A 16,706-nucleotide genomic window follows, 5' to 3' on the forward strand; every position below is an offset into this window, starting at 1 on the left:
ATGGAACCTTTTTATATATACATACATACATATCTATCTATCTATATATATATATAAAATAAAGTAATTTTCCTAAATAAAAAGCTAATCACGGTCCAGAGTAAAAGCAAAAGGGATGGAGAGTTAGGCACGTCCAGATGGCATTGATGAGAGAGATCCTGGAGATGGGGAGTGGGCGGCGGGGAGGGAAGCTTCAGGGCTGCCTCTTTGTGTGTGTATGAGTGTGTATGTGTTTGTGTATATGAGTGCGTGTGTGTATATGAGTGTGAGAGTGTGTGTGTCTGAGAGTGAGAGAACCTGAACCCCTTGCTCTGGAAGGCTGCACCTCTAGCCTGCCCTCCCCAGCCGTGAAGGAGAGGAGAAGCCCCTCCGCCTGGTGCAGGCTGGGGAGGCAGGGTCTCTTCTGCTGCTATCAAAACTTTACAGCTTCCTCTAGCTAGGCAGCTCAGTGAATGGGAGTAATTCCAGATTAACTCTTATTTCTGCTGACAGCTATCAGCCGCACATTGAAAGCTGGAAATTGGCATAATGAAGCTGTTTTGGTTAATGGGGCCGACTGAGGCTGGGGGAGGTTGCCTCAGAGGCTGCAGATCTGGATCTGTGGGTTGGTGGGGGAGGGGGGAAGTGTTTCTGGGTTTTCCTTCCTGAAGCTTCAGCACGGATTTGCCACACTTCTGGCTGGATGCGTGACCTGAGCTGTCTGGACTTCAGCCTCCTGCCTTGGGGGCGGGCTTAGCTGACTGGCATTACAGGCACTGTCCGATGGGGACCTCGTCCACCTGCCCGCAATGGAATTAAACCGTGTAAACGGAGTGGGCTGTGCTTCCTGAGGATGAGAGTCCAGGGCTGGGCGTCCAGAGGCAACCTCCTGGTGGAGGTGGTAGGGTCGGAGGCCAGGTGCTGAGTGGGGAGCTGGCCCCCTGGGTGGTGATGAACGAGCGCTCAAGATGTTTACATGCACTGCTGCTGCTGCCTGCCTAGTGGGAGCCAGTGGAGGAGGGAGGTGTGAAGGTGGCCAGGGGCAGGCAGACAGGAAGAGGGGGAGTGGCGTGGCCCAGGCCACCTGTCTGGTGCTACTGCAGACAATATTCTCTTGTCTGAAATCTTGGTGCCAAGAGGTGGTGACCATGGGTCCAGCCAGCCTGTCACCTAGCCACCTCCCAAATATCTGTCCCAATCCCACTCCCTTGAACAGCCCCCTCCCCTCGCCCCCAGGGCCTTCAAACCCCAGGATTGGATTGGGTTTTTGAAACCTCAGTGGCAACGCTCGCTCACAAACCGTCTGATCCGGTCAACTGGGAGCTGGGGGCACCAGGCTGCCGGGCGAGTGGACCTGGAGGCGTTGTCCAGCATTGTTTTCTAAGCTGGGTGAGAGCTTTTCTCATTGCTCTTTTGGACAGAACTGATACCACTCCTTGAAGCCAAAGCCTGGTTTTATCCTTTTAGGGTGTGCCATAATGTCAAACTTTTTCCTCTGGCCTCCTTGGGTGGGGAGAGGGAGTGCTTGTAGGAGCTGCCATTTAAGATAAAAAAAGCAAAGCTGTACAAAATTCCTAGAGTTCTGTCACCTGGATCTGCAGACTAAGCTTTTATATTTTTGTAGAATTCTATAGCTGTCTATTCCCTAATGACGTTGGAGGGTATGGGGAGGGGGTTCTGGGATCTTTCATTCTTCTAGTGGTTAGAAGATTCTGGGTCAAGGTGAAGCCAGAGAGCTGGACTCCTACCCCTCCCCACTCTTCCAGCACCCCCTCTCCCCCCTCCCGACCACCAGCCCAGCAGCACTAGAGTACTGGAGAGTTGCTTAGGTTGAGTCTTAGCATGCCTGGTTCTTTGTGCGTTCCTCTTCCCCTGGCCTCCTCTTCCCAGTAGGGACCAAGGAATTTGGGGTGAACTTACTATGCTTTTGGGTTGCTCTGTAGAGATCTGCAGGGACCAGCCCAGTGAAAACAAAAAGGTTCCCCTATTCCCTCCCCAGCAGCCCTCTCTGTGGCCTGGAGGGTTTCTCTGGAAGAGGGCAGTGCCTGGAGGGGAGCCTCTGGATAGTGATGTGGAAATATTAACAGCAGAATCAAAGCGGGTATTTTGGGGTAGTCGGAGAGAAAACTGTGACCTCTCCCCCCAATGATGTAAAATCTTTATCAATGATGGAAACTGTTGTGTCTCATTAAAAGGATTTTGAGGTGGAAAAGCAGCTGCCGCTGGATCTTAATAATAATATCAAACTGCTAACCTCATGCTGCTTGTCTGGGTGGTTATTTGATGCTGCTCTGGGATACATAAGGGGTGGGGGTAGGGGGTGGAGAAACTGAAGGAGGCTGGGATGGGGAGTGGATGGTGGGGGCAGCAGGTCTTGGATGAGGACTCCAGGGGCAGAATGGAACTGGCTAGGGGCTTCAGGGATGTGGGGGCTTTTAGAATTAGGAACATCTACCCTGGTGCCTTTGTCCTCAGCCTTCCCCTTCGGGGTTCAGAAGAAATTGTGACAGCGGCTGTAGGCCCCCACCTCAAGCTTGGCTGTTTCTGCTTCCTCCACCCCCAAGACTCCAGGAAAAGGTCTGTGTGGGGGTGGGGACTGGGAAGAGGAGTGAGCTGAGCTGGGGATAAAAACAAATCTGAGGCTCATATGCAGTCTCTCACTCCTCAAAACACCCTAGCAAGGGAAGTCTGATTGCTATTTCTCCATGAGGCAGCGGGGTTCAGAGAGGTTAAGTGAATTGCCCGTGGTCACACAGCCAGGAAATGGCAGAGCTGAGATTTGACCCTAGGTCTGGCCAACCTCCAGCCCACACTACTCCTGTCTCTTCTCAGTGTGGAGGAAATGGGGCACGATGGGAAGAATCCTGCTCAAAAAATGACTTGCTGGTGGGCGCTTTTCCAAAGTAGTCACATTCACGTTCATACAAATATGCACACGTGTTCCCCGCATGGCAAACTCAGAGGCTTAGAGAGGCCCCCAGCCTCCCACCTGGTGGGCCACCAGCCTTTGGCCACAGGGAATGGTGGTGAGAGGGGTTCAATCACAGGAGAAGGCATCCCTCAGCTCCAGGCGCTTGTCCAAGAGCTGGCCAAGGGTAGCTCTGCAATCACTGTGGGTTCCCAGGCTCCACCCTTCCGCGGCATAATGCTGCCCTTGAACCCCATGGTACCTGTTATTTTCCCCATCCCGCCTTCTTCTCTCTTCCTCTCCTCTAACCCTGCCCTACCTAAACCTCACCCACTTTCCAAACAGCTTTCACTCCTATCTCCACCCTAGTCCCCACCTGCCACAGCCTGGTGCCCCATGGCCTATTTTCTCTTCCCTTGGGCCAGCTGAGCAGCCCGTGGAGTGGGGCTGGCAACAGCAGTGCAATGAGGGCATCAGACACCAGGTGGCGGCACAGGGCACCCTCACCTGGTGCCACCTGGTGCCCCTCCTGCAAAGGGACCAAGCCAGGGAGAGGGCACCAACACCGATGGACACCTTCTAGGGACAGGTGCCCTGTATAACCTCAGAAGGAGGAAGCAGGCCTGCAGGGCCCAGTGAAGGACTTTGTGTATGGAGAAGCCCAAACAGGAATCCCTGCCATCTGAGTGCTGAGCCCACGGTGTTCAATATCCCTTGGCTAAAGCTAGGAGACTCAGGGCTAATCCAGGACAATGGTTGCCAGGAGGGAAACGAACTCTCAAAGCAAGTTGAGTTGTGGCCTGGAGTCCCACTCCAGGGCACAGCAAGGCAGGTCAAGGAGGCAGCTGCTCCAGCTAACCCCCAAAAGGGAATTCTGCTAAGAATTTTGAAACTGTGTGTCTTAGCCTTGGTTCCAGGTGTGGGATCTGCGAACTGTGGCCCACAGAGCTAATTAATTCTTCTTGCTTTGAAAACTCCAGAATTGGGCACAGCAGCCAGCACTCTCCCCTGCATGCCAAATCAGATCAAGTGCAGGTTGGCGGCAGAGGGGCAGCCTCACTGAGGGCCATGAGTGGGGCCAGTGGGGCCACCATTAGGCTGGGGTCTGGAGGAAGCAGACCCCACTTCAGGGGAGAGGACAAGGGGGAGGCTGGGGCGTGGGAGCTGCAGCCTGGTTTGGGGGTGCTCCAAGCCTCCAAGGAGCCACAAGGGGCTAAAAGGAATCAGGCAGTGCTTGGAGGGGAAGCTTTGCTATTCCACACCCTGCCCCTCTGTCCTGTCAGTTCCAACCTGCCTCTCTCCCTTCGAAGCATTTCCTGTGCCTGGGTCTCCCCATTGCCCCCATTCTGCTTTCTTCTCTCTGCTGTCATGCTTGCTCTGAGCTGTACCTTGCAATTATTTTATCTTTCCATCTCCTTGCCAGGAAATCCCTGACGCCGGGTTCCCCTGGGACACTCACTGCGGGGGAGGCACCGCACATGCTCCATCCATCCTGCCTGGAGCAGCAGTCAGTTGGGGAGGGAGGATGGGGCTTGGGCCATGAAGGCTGGGGGAGGTTTGGTCCATTTCTCTGCTGCAGCCCAACCCACAAGGCCGTTACTGCTTCTCCGGAGCCCTTCCAGCAAGAACCATCTTGGTTCTGAACACTCAAAAGCAAAGTGGGCAGTGCCCACTGCTGGGACTGTACTTAATGCCTCAGTGGCCTTGTTACCTATGACTCCTTCTTAGGAAATGAGGTGTTTGCTTAATCAGTCAACAACACTTCCTGAGGACCAACTTCTCCAGGCACTGTCCTGGGTGCTGAGGATACAGTGATAAACAAACTTCAGTCCCTACCCTCAAGGTGTCCACAGTCCTCTGGGGGAGGTAAGCAAGACATCAGTGATTACAAGTGGGGGAAGCCTCCTAGCCCAGGACTGGGTTGGGGAGGTCCAAGGAAGGCTTTGACGGGGAGCGGGGCTTGAGCGAACTCTTGAAGAAGTTTGCCACTTGCAGAAAGGGAGGTAGGAGAGCGCACCAAGCAGCCTTGAAGACAGATACAGGAAGTGCATCCCGCTCAAGGAGACTGCGCAGAAACAGTCTCCTCGGCAGACGTGGGGCGCCTCCTGCGTGTGCTGGGATAAGCTCTGTGGCCCTGAGCAAGCTGTAGGGTGTCTCAGGGCCTCAGATTTCTTGCTCTGGTGAGAACAACCAAAACAATAACATCCTAGAAATATTGTGGTTATTATTCAAGGGCTCTGTGAAAGGGGACACACTTCCTGAGTGGCCTGGAGGGGTAAAGCCCCAATGCCTCAAGAGAGATGGGGGAAGGTGAGGATCGCTAAGGGCCCCCACCACGCCCTCAGAGTGCCCAACCCAGTGCTACAGCCTTGGGAAAGCAATAGCGATAGAAAAGCCTGGGGCTGCAAGGGATGGTGCTTCAGCTCCGATGCTGAAGCCAGAACCCAAGGGTCCTGGCCCAAAACTAGAGCTCTAGCCAGTGCACTGCCTGGCCAACTGTGGGGCTGGAAAGTCCCGGACGGAAGCTCAGGCTAGTTCTGGGCTCTCCATCTCAGAAAGGAGGTCTGATTGGGGAGCTCACCTCCCAAAGGGCCCTAAAGGAAAGTCCCCAGGTCTCCTCAAGCCCAGAGCAATCTGGTGCCTATGACCCCACAAGCCCTAGAAAAGGAATGGGAGAGGAGGGAGAGTTGGAGGAAGCCGGTGGGTAGACAAGGTCAAAACACAGGGGCAGTGGGTGCTGATGAAGCCATGACCAGGGTCATGGAAGGGGTGGAGGAAGGTTCCCAGCTGCCTAGGCCATAGAAGCCTGGCCCACCAGGGCTGGAAGAGAGCTTAGATATCACCCTGTCCACGTTTCTCAAGAAATGAAGTCCCAGAGACATCAAGGAGCTTATTGAGATCACACAGTGTATAAAAGGTATGGAGGGGGATTGGAGGGGACTGAGTTAGTCCCTGCCCTTGGGGACCTCTCAGATTAGCAGGGAAGACAGACTCTTCATAACTAAATATAATCCAAGGCACGCCGTAACAAGGTGTAAAGCTCTGTAAAGTATTTTGCCCAGAGATGAAGGTAGGGGGACAGGAGAGGGAGGGTATGTGTGGATGAGTGGAAAGGAAGAGGGCAGACAAAGAAGGGGCTGAAAGAACTTGCCCAGTGGAGGGGTAGAAGTCCCTGGTCTGACTGCCTGGGAAAGGGGAATCTTCTCCACTCCCACCCCTATCCCATGCCCAGCCAGCTCTTGGTTCTGATAGCCTATAGCCAAGGAGACTTCCCTTCTAGTGACCTCCTGGCTGCCCAGAGAGATAGGAGGTGGCTTGCCACTTCTGCACTCTTACTGGCTCCCACCCACACCTGCCGCTGAGCAGCCAAGGAAGGAAACACCTTCTCTTGAGAACAAGGGCCAGAAAAGGGGTCACCGGGGTGAAACTGGACAGACCTGTGGGCAAAGGCAGGGAAGAGAAGGGCCAGGGAAAGATTTGCCAGGGAGAATTCCTTCTGAGCCCCAACAAGCGGTGCTGAGTTGGCGTCTGGGACTGCGTTAAGGAAGACAGGGCAACAGCGGGATTGAGAGATGGAGGGATCCCCGCATCTGCGGGGATACCGGGAGAAGGAGAGCTGAGGCAAGCAGGAGAAGGAGAGCACCGACAAGCCCATTTTACAGATCAGGAATGTAGAGTTTCAGCCTTAGGAGGAGGACGAGGACGAGGACACTCACGTGGGGCTCCTCCTGGGGCTTCACCTGTCCTTCCCCCCCACCCTGATCAGGCTGAAGCAGAGGGAATTCACACATGTTGGGTGCCCACTAAGTGTGCCAGGAAATACACTTTGCCTACCCTTTCCATTCAATCCTCAGAGAACCCTGGGAGGAAGATTCTCTTCTATGATTGTCTCTATTTTACGGATGTGAAAGTAGAGGCCCAGAGACGTGCCGAGGTGATGTGGCAAGGTCAGGGAGCCACAGAGCCTAAGAGGGCAGCAGTTTAAGAGGACATAAGAGGCCCCCGCTGGACGATGCTGCGGCCCCCACCCCTGCCTCACGGGTACACACCCGCGGAGCACACCCCGTGTGCTCCCCGTGTGGCGCCTGCCAGTGGTCTCTGGAACCTGATGGGGAAGAGGTCAGCTTCCTGATTGAGCACAGAAGCCCTTCCCATTTTACAGATGAGGAAACTGACCTCCGGAGAGGAACGTGACCTTCTCAAAGATTCCTTTTTTACTAGGAAAGATTGTTAAATCCCTCTCCCTACGTCCCCTGCTCAATGACTCATCGGCCCCACGGACTTGTTCGGGGGTGGGAGCGCCTGTGTATCCCAGTTCCCCCTTGGAAATAGACTCGACTCCTGGACTGTTAGCCTCGGTATTTAGAGAGACATCTCCCTGGCATGGCCCAGGGGCCGCTCGCAGGGGCTGTCGCCGTGCCAAGGACCCCCCCACCTCTGCCCCAAAGTCCCTCCCAGGGAGGCGCTGTCGCAACCCGCGGGACGGGGGCAGGGAGACCGGACCCAGAGGCACTGGGGTAGGGCTCGGCAGGGCGGGTCCGGGCGGAGCGCGGGGTGCGGAGGGCGGAGGCGGCTCCGGCGCCCGCTCTGCCCGCCGCTGGGTCCGACCGCGCTCGCCTTCCTTGCCGCCGCGCCTCGGCCCCATGGACGCCCTGTGCGGTTCCGGGGAGCTCGGCTCCAAGTTCTGGGTAAGGCGCGGGGCTCCGGGGTCACTGCGCGGGGGCCAGGGTCGGCCGGCTTCGCCCGGTCCCCGCCGCCTGCCTTCCCGCGGGGCCGGCAGGTATCCCGGGACGGAGCCCCTGAGACGGCCTGGGCGCCCGGGAGGGGGCGATGGGCTCGGGAGGGAGGTTGGCGGCGCCGCCCGGAGCCGGGTCCCACGCGGTGTCCGGGACCTGCCCTGCTCTGCCCTTCCCGGCTGCAGCACTGGGGAGCCCGGGAAAGTGAGGAAGAGTGCGCGGCTGGGGCGCAAAGGCACAGTGCGTGGCTGGGTGAGTCGGCTCCATCCCAGCCCCTCCGTCGGGTGCGGAAGGGGCGTTTCGCAATCAGCCGCAGGTTCGTGATGGAGGGTCTTCCCTCAGCATCTGCCTCAGGTTAGGACTCGGTTGCCCACCTGGGCATGGATTGCCCCCAGGGCATCCAGAGCACCTGCTCAACCAGGTGTTTTGGGAGGCCGGCTGTGCAGTGTCCCACCCTTCTTAGGAAGGTTTCCTGCCACCTTCTTTTCTCTAGGTAAGACTGAGGTCTGAGAGCAGGCCATCCCCACCACTCTGGACTCAGAAGGGAGAAGCAGACCCCAGTCTGGAGACAGGTGCAGGGTGTCAGGATTCCTGTAGTCCAACTCCCTTCTCACAAATGGAGAAAGGGAGGCCCAGAGAGAGGAAGGGACTTGCCCAAAGTTACCCAGTTCAATGAAGGCAGAGCTGGGATAGAAAAACAGGCTATAGGCCAGGTGCAGTGGTTCACGCCTGTAATCCCACCCTTTGGGAGGCAGAGGTGGGAGGATCACTTCAGCCCAGGAGTTTTAGATTACTGTGAGCTATGATCGCACCACTGCACTGTGGCCTGGGCGAAAGAGTGAGACCCTGTCTCTAAAAAAATAAATAAATAAGAAAAGAAAATCAAGCCTTTGGTGACTCTCACTCCAAATCCCTTTCTAAGACAGGCTGCTCTTCAGCCTGCTGACTCCAGCCTCCAGCACAGTTCAGGTGAGCTAAGTGCATACAGCCTAGGAGCTTTCTTACCAACTTGCAAAACCTACTTGCCTCTATGAGGCAAGTGATCATGTGGTCTCCGTTTTACAGAGGGAGCTCAGATTAAAGGTGCTTCTCTGTGGTCATTAAAGGGGTGTCCAGGGCTTGTGAATCCCAATCTCTAAATCTTTTCCTATTTTGAGTATTTGTACATATATGCCGTGTGTGTGTGTACGCACACACGCAGGCACGTGGGGTGTTACCCAAGAGTTCGTGCTGTGCACGTGTGTGCACAGGTGTATAAGTCTGGAGCTATGCTCTTGGGCTGTATTTAGAATGGGCTGAAGGCGTTATATGGATTTTTTGAAACTTGGGGCAATGGAGGTAAAAAAAAAAACTGTAAAAAGGCATATTTGGGATTCTCTCTTTTTCTGTGGGTGACCCAAAGGTTAATCAGAGATGGTGCAACTTCTCTGCCACTGCCCTTCTTTCCCAGTCCCACAGGAACTTCATGTATTATTCAGCATGGACAGGCCACTTGCCACCAGGGTCAGAGGTTGTGCCTTTGCCTCATGAGCACACTTCCTTTCACTGCCCTTGGGGCCAGGCTGGTATGACCATGGCAGGTTTGTGGTGCCTGGGATGCCAAACAGAAAATCAAGAGGGTAGTTGTGCCCAAGCTTCAGGCACAAGGGCTCATTGTTCCTGGGTAGCCTCCTGAACCCTGAGAGCTTAGGACTCTACAGAGACAGGTCTCCTGGATCCCAGAGTTGGGAAATTCAGGACTCCCTTTTTGTCCCATGTTCAGACATCCTCTGGCTCTACCTTAACATGGGATTGTGGAATCCAAGAAAGTGGGAGCTTGGGAGTTTGAAGCAGCGAGTCCAACCCCTCAGTGTAGAGCTGGGGAAACTGAGGCCAAGGGAGTGAAGGTCACAGGACAAAGACAGAGTGCTGGGCTGGGAAACCGGACCCCGGGGCTGTGGTTACAGGGTTGCCATTGCCTGGCTGTGAGCCTTTGAGCCTCTGGGCCCTCTGGCCCACGCACTTCTCCTTGATGCTCGTGAGCTATACGCACCTCCTCTGAGGATGCAGGCTCAGTGGGAGTCAGCTCATCTACATTATGAAGCCCTTGTGAGATCTCTGCTTGGATACCTTAAATGGCAAACTGACCACCCCCCTTCCCACCCCAATCTCTAAACATCTTTCACATTCTCTTCTGGCTCCTGAAAGCTGTTCCAGGCCACACCTAGTGTGGCTGGTGACTGGGGAAGGAGCGTGGAGAGAGAAAGGAGGCTCCCAGCTCATCCTCTGAGGGAATGACAGGGTTTGTACAGCTGAAAGGAGAGAGAGTCTACACTGGAAGCTGGATCCTCTGCCACAGCCTAATTACAAAAAAGGCCTGGAGTTCTGGGCTGTTCATTTGTGATGTGCTGTGTTGCATCTCATTTGCATGGTGTATTATTCAGGCACAACTCCCCCTGAACCTTTACCTTAGGGGCCTGTGGGTGACCCACTTTGTGGGAAGTGGTTCAGGGCAGCCCGGAAGTACCTGAACTAGGAGTGAAAATGCAAGGAGGGGGTGGGGTGTTCAGGCCCCTCTGGGCCGCTCATTTAATCTACCAAGATGCTCAGTAGCTCATCCTTATAGCTTCAGTTTCTCCACCAGTGGAATGGGAAATAACCCAACCCCTACCCACCTCACAAGAATTTTCTGATCAGATGAGACAGGGAATGTGGAATGATTTTAAGAACTAAGAAGTTTTCTATGGGTGGCAAGTTCTGACATTCCCCGGAAGAGGAAGGAGAAAGAAAAATGGGGTTAGAAGAAAATGTCAGACGTGGGAAGACCTGCAGGGAAAGAGCTGGCAGGGCTGTCGGGCCAGTGGCTCCCATTTCAGCTGTTTGCTGGGGAGCTGGGGGCTGTTCCTGGCTCAGTCTGAGGGTAGGAGACTGGAGAGGACCATGCCCCTTGGGACATGTGTACACACATCTGTGTACTCACACACCACCTGCCAGGTGAATGATTTGTGTGAATCCTTCTCTCTCTCACCTATATCGACTTTGAAGCAGGTTACCAACTTCCCTGAATGTGCCTTGGGAGTTTTTGTGGAAATAAATTCCAAAAGAGTGAACTGTGTAATTAAACCACCTCACTACTCAGGAGGCCAGAGGTGCCTCAGAACAAGGGAGGAGGTGGGATCCTCTGCCTGCAGGATTCCTCTCTGTTCTGAACCACAGAGGTTGGGAGCACCTGGGTGGTGAAGGGAGTATGTGGAGGAAGGGCCTGGAGCTATTTACCCCCCGCCAGATAAACACCTGTTGGCAGAATTAGCCTTGATCTGACAGCCCCAGGAAGCTTAGAAATCTGAAGATCCTGACCATGAAAGCCATCCAAAGATGGCAAGGACCGCCTGAGAAGTAGTGAGCTCCCTGTCACTGGGGGGTATGTAAGAACATGGTTAGTGACTGCTTGGCGGAGATGCTGGAGAGAGGATTCAAGCCAGGAAAGAAGGTGGGGTCCTGAGATTCTGTGACTGGGAAGAGGGAAGATGCGGCCAGTGGGGATTCATTAGTTCCTCCTCTGAGATTTCTGGACTCCTCCTTCCCTGGCTCTCTCCCTGCTCTACATATGGAGTTTGCCTAGAAGCAGCTCTTGGTAGAGGCCTCTGGGTCTCCCCTTGGTTAGGCCCACATGGGAAAGGTGACCTCATTGTTCCCTTAGCTGTTTACCCATCGTAGGGAGGGGCAGATCCCTGGTCCCTTGGAGGTTCAGCTCCCTGTGTCTCCTGCTCTGTTTTAGCTAGCCCCAATTCTGCTATTCACCAGCTGTGTGACTTTGGGCAAATGACTCACCTTCTCTGGGCTCCAGCAGGGCTGAGGTGGGCTCTGGGGCCTGCTTCAGGTCTGGAGTTGCCCAATTTTGGAAAGATGAGCCTTGGGCTTGGGGGCGAAGGCCATGCATGATTAGGGCCCTTCAAAGTTTAGAGCTCCTGGGTATCAGGGTCTCCTCTGCCTTCTTAGTAGGCAGCCACAAAAATGTATGAGTAATGGGCAAGGCTCCTATGCCAATGTATTTTGACTCTCAAATGAAGACAGTGTCCTGCACATCCATGGGGAAGCTGAGTGGGAGGTAGACACTCCTCCGCTTAGCAGACACCATAGCTCACCCTCCCCTCAGGAACCCAGTCCTCCCTGCAAGGCCAGAGCTCCCGGGGCTCCTTTCCTCCATCTCAGCTGCTGCAAGCAAACCCAGTGCTGGATGGCTTTGACCTCTGAGCTCTTGGCTTCTGGCTACGGCATTTCATTGCTTGTGGCCTCAGGCTGGCTTCTCCTCAATCCTGCTGTTCCCCCACTTCACCTGGGCCTGGGTCTCTGAGGGCCAGAGAGATATGGGGAAGGAAGTGAGTCAGGGAAGTGGCATTCAGGAGGGAGCTTTGCCAAGCCCGCCTGTAGTCCCCAGACGGGGAAATGGTCTTGAAACACTGGGCAGGCTTCCAGGGAGGAAGGTCTTGGCAGGGACGACCAGCTGAGCCACCCCGGAGTAGGGCCAGAGCACCCGGACTGTATTCAGTCCTCCCCATTGGGGCAGGATCCCTGGGGAGTTGGGGGTGAAATGAGACCTGGTATGCCATTGCTAGGGTGGCCGGGCCCCTCCCCTCCCCGAACTGAAGTTGTTTCTGTTTCTGGTACTGCGGTGCAGTGGTTGGGGCTGGCAGGGGGCAGGGTGGGAGAGTGAATGAGAGCCTAACTCTAGGCTTGGATTTTGGATTTCTCCTTTTTTTTTTTTTTTTGTGACGGAGTCTTGCTCTGTCGCCCAGGCTGAAGTGCAGTAGCACAATCTCAACTCACTGCAACCTCCACCTCCCAGGTTCAAGCAATTCTCCTGCCTCGGCCTCCCAAGTAGCTGGGATTACAGGTGCACACCACCATGCCCGGCTAATTTTTGTATTTTTAGTAGAGACGGGGTTTCACCATGATGGCCAGGCTGGTCTCAAATTCCTGACCTCAAGTCATCTGCCCACCTCAGCCTCCTAAAGTGCTGGGATTACAGGCGTGAGCCACCGCATTCAGCCAGATTTCTCCTAACTGGATATTCAGGTTTCTAGTCAGGGGCTCCCAGAACCCCAGCTAGGCCACTACCCAGGTGTTAGCCGCTCTGCTCCCTCAGCTCTGTGAGAATAATTGCAAAAAGCAGGTGATATGAGAATGGGCTGCATGGCTGAAAGGTGATCTGGGTGCAAGTGCTCTATCCCCAGGGTGGGACGTCATGCCGGAGTCCTACCAGGTGTACAGGAAACACTGTAATCCTGTGGGAAGGAGCTGGGCCCTGGAACAAAACTCTCTGGGTCTAATCCCAGCATCAGCCCTGGGTGTCAGCTGTCATGAGCGTGAAATGATCATCCTGGCCCACAGCAGGAGCTCAGTGAACCAAAGCCCCTTCCAGAAGCACATTGGCCAGTTGAGCCTGTGAGCCATCCCTGCAAGGGGCCAGCAGGCGCAGCACAACCAGTTTTTGTTTGTTTGTTTGTTTGTTGTGTTGTGTTGTGTTTTTGAGAAGGAGTCTCGCTCTGCCACCCTGGCTGGAATGCAGTGGCGTGATCTCAGCTCACTGCAACCTCCGCCTCCCAGGTTCAGACAATTATCCTGCCTCAGCCTCCTGAGTAGCTGGGATTACAGGCATGCGCCACCATGCCCAGATAATTTTTAAAAATATTTTTAGTAGAGACAGCGTTTCGTAATGTTGGCCAGACTGGTCTCAAACTCCTGACCTCAGGGGACCCACCCTCCTCGGCCTCCCAAAGTGTTGGGATTACAGCACAGCCAGTTTTTGACCCCTGCCCCCAGGCCTTCCAAAGGCTGAGGGAGGGTGAGTGGGGATCAGCACGTGTCCTTGCTCTCTCCACGCCTTCATTGCTGCTGAGTCAATGGTCTTGTCTGTTCATCCCTTCCCTATCTGGGACTTCAGGAGCTGCCCTGCAGTGGTGGCTTCCTTCTCCACTACCACACAGGAATAAGGAAGTAATGACTCTTCTCATGACAGAGCCTGTCAACAGGCCTGGGGCCCCCAGGGCTTGGGAAGTCCCTGGCAACGCTGGGGCAGAGGGCTCCGGGGTCCTCACCCCCACCTATCGCCTGTATGAGTCTACAGTGATTTCAGCTTCAGTGACCATGAAGTCTGCCATGAGGGGGCCTCTGCCACGTGGTCCATTCTGGATGTGGGACCTTACCCCTTATCAGCCCCATCCAGCTGTTTCATCGCATTATTAAGGAAGCTGTTGTTGCTGTGGAAACTGTGTGGGTGATGGTGGGGGAGGAGGCTGTGGGCTCAGCTCTCACCTCCCAGCAGTGCTCTTCAGAGCGGGAATGAGAGGAGAGCCTTGAGTAGGGATCGTCATCCTGCCCTGCAGGGATTCAGGGAGTGTTACAGGGTCCAGGGAATAACCTTCACTGGCCCTGTCCTCACCTTCATTTTACACATAACTGAGTTGGAGACCCTTCTGGGTGCCAAGAACTGTGGCCTTGGTACCAGGGAGAGAACACTGTGTTCCTGGGCATGAAGCTGCAGAGGCTGGGGCTGGAGTTGGCACCCTCCATTTATCTATTCATTTGTTTATTCATTCTTTTGTTCAATAGATGGTTATTGAGTACCTTCTCTGTGCCAGGCCCTGCTCTAAGCAACAGGAAATACCATCAACTGCAGAATACAGAGCTAAAGAATCTGTCTTCGTGGAGCATATACTCTAGTGGGAAGAGGCAGTAAAACAAGAATCATAAAGGCCAGGTGCAGTGGCTCATGCCTGTAATCCCAGCACTTTGGGAGGCCAAGGCAGGAGGATCACTTAACCCCAGGAGTTCCAGACCAGCCTGGGCAACAAAGTGAGACCCCATCTCTACAAAACAATTTTAAAAATTGTAAAATAAATGACTCACATATATAGTATTGTAGAAGGTGTTAAGGGCTATGGGGAAAATAGAACAGGCTAAAAGGAATGGGGAGCAGGGACAGGTCGGGGGTTGGGTAGTGAGTTACGGTTTTCATTAGTAAGGTCAAGGTGGACCTCCAGGAGAAGGTGAGATCTGTGCAAAAATTCACAGGTGATGAGGGCATGAGGCATGTGGATATCCAGGGATAGGGCTGCTGCCCCAGGCAGGAGTAGGCCTGGAGGGTTTGAGAACCTGCCTGGCAGCCAGTGGGGCTGGGGCTGCCAGAGAGGAGAGGTCGGGAGATGTGGTCGATTCTGGATCTATCAGGGTGCACCAGGTGAAGTTGCCTTTTTATGGATAATAACAGTTGAAGGTCAAGTGCAGTGGCTCATGCCTGTAATCCCAGCACTTTGGGAGGCCGAAGCAGGAGGATCACTTGAGCCCAGAAGTTCGAGGCCAGTCTGGGCAACATAGTGGGACCCCATCTCTACAAAAAAATTTAAAAATTAGCTGGGCGTGGTGGCACATGCCTGTAGTCCCAGCTACTCAGGAGGCTGAGGAAGGAGGATCACTTGAGCCTAAGAGGTCAAGATTACAGTGGGAAAAAAAAAAAAAAAGAACAGTTGAATGTGGCACTGTCATGCCGTTCAACCTGTAATTTGAAGGTAGAATGGACAGGGTTTGCTGAGAGACCGGATGTGGGATGTGAGAGAAAGAGAAGAATCAGGGGCAACTCCAAGGACTCTGGTCTGGGAAGAGAGACAGGAGGAAGGAACTGCCATCCCCGGGCCAGGCAGGCTAGAGAGGCAGGGACGGCCAAGAGCTCAGTTCTGGACGTGTTTTGTATGACGTGTCCCATAGATGATGTCCTAGCTCAGGGTCTGGAGTGAACCAAATAGGGAGTTAGGGGTGAGGGCCTGTGTGGGCGGGTACCCCCTGCCTCCTAGGGAGGGCTCTGCCCAGCTGGGACATGCTTATCTCAAGGAAAGGAGCCCAGGCTGAATCCCCTTGAGGGTCAAAGCAGCCACCCAGTTCTCAAAGCCCCAAAGTCCCCTGGTTGTTGCCACAGAGCAGGTGTCTGCGAAACCAAAACACGGGCCTGACAGCTGGAGGCTCCATCACCCGCTTCCCTGAGTGTTGTCCCGTTGCCATCGAGGTGCTTTGCTGTTCATTCTCCCTCACCTTCTCCCCGCTGTGGGGAGGTGACCAGATGCTGTCATCACTCCCATTACTCACAGGTGGAGACTGAGGTTCAAGGGCACGAAGGGGCTCACCAACAGTTGCATGGCTCAAAAGTGGCAGAAGCCATCCTGGATTCTCCACATCGGGGTTGGGTTCTTCCTGTGGCCACTCCCCACCCGCCTTACAGAGCCATGCCACCGGGCTGCAAGTGCACACAGCGATTCCCACCATGTCCCCACGCCTGGGCTCCTGTCCTCAACATGCACACTCCCTTGTGAGTCAATGGCCCTGTGTGGCATCACAAAGCCTGGGTGCCTGTCCTGGCCACACGCTGCTGGGTGTCCTTGAACCTGTTGCCAAAGTGGGTGTAGTTTCTCTTTTGTACACTGGGCCTAACAGTGCCCCTCCTATATACCCCTGGAAGTTGTTCTGAGACAACATCCAGATAACAACTAGGTAAGTGCAGTAATAAAATGCTGGAGAAACATTAGGGGCCTTTATTTTCCTCACTTAACTGGCTGCCAGGGAAAAGCAAGGAAAGGTCAGAGGCTGGGGTGCCCCAGAGAGGCCCCATGTAGATGAGGCTCTGGCTGGGCCCAGAGAAATGGGATGTACACTCCGGCCCAGAAACCTGAAGATCTGGGTTCAGGGCAGCTTTGGGACAGGCTATCTGGATGGCAACTAACTGGAGTACCTGGCCAGGCCTAGAGGTGTGTCCTGTGACCCAGTGTCCAGGCCTGGGCCAGCATGTCAGAGACTCACCAAGAGTATGTGGGTCCTTGGCTCACATTGTTTGAGCAACTACTGAATACTGAATAGGACTCTATAATACAAGATGTACATGGTACAACTTCTGCCCACCTGGGCCTTCAATGAAATGCCCCCAGGCAGCATGTCCCTGACTGCATGCTTCACAGAGCAGGGATAGGCCTGCCCAATGTGCCACTGTATCTGCAGAACCCAGCCCACTGCCTGACTCACCAAGGCCCTCACCAAACATTGTCAAGGGCAAGAGTGAC

The 16,706-nt window shown here is 54.6% G+C and overlaps 1 protein-coding gene and 1 long non-coding RNA gene across 3 annotated transcripts in view; one reads left to right on the forward strand and one right to left on the reverse strand.

Moving 5' to 3' along the window:
• Window positions 1-7,420: 7,420 nt before the first annotated feature.
• The window catches only part of ABCC3 (ATP binding cassette subfamily C member 3), a 57,242-nt gene continuing 47,956 nt past the window's right edge, over window positions 7,421-16,706 (forward strand). The window contains exon 1 of one of the 2 annotated variants that reach the window (XM_016932539.3): window positions 7,421-7,575. In XM_016932539.3, the coding sequence (XP_016788028.2) occupies window positions 7,531-7,575 (45 nt within the window). In that variant the 5' untranslated portion in view covers window positions 7,421-7,530. Of the gene's footprint in view, window positions 7,576-7,658; window positions 8,117-16,706 lie in introns of those variants that run through there. The other variant, XM_054671182.2, reaches the window with a different exon arrangement.
• On the reverse strand, window positions 11,626-15,946 carry LOC107969269 (uncharacterized). The gene is made up of 2 exons (XR_001710981.3): window positions 15,688-15,946; window positions 11,626-11,952 (listed from the first exon to the last, which is right to left on the reverse strand). It is a non-coding gene; the product is annotated as an uncharacterized LOC107969269 (long non-coding RNA).

The sequence above is a fragment of the Pan troglodytes genome, chromosome 19 (genome assembly GCF_028858775.2).
Source record: "Pan troglodytes isolate AG18354 chromosome 19, NHGRI_mPanTro3-v2.0_pri, whole genome shotgun sequence".
NCBI classification, from domain to species: Eukaryota; Metazoa; Chordata; class Mammalia; order Primates; family Hominidae; genus Pan; species Pan troglodytes.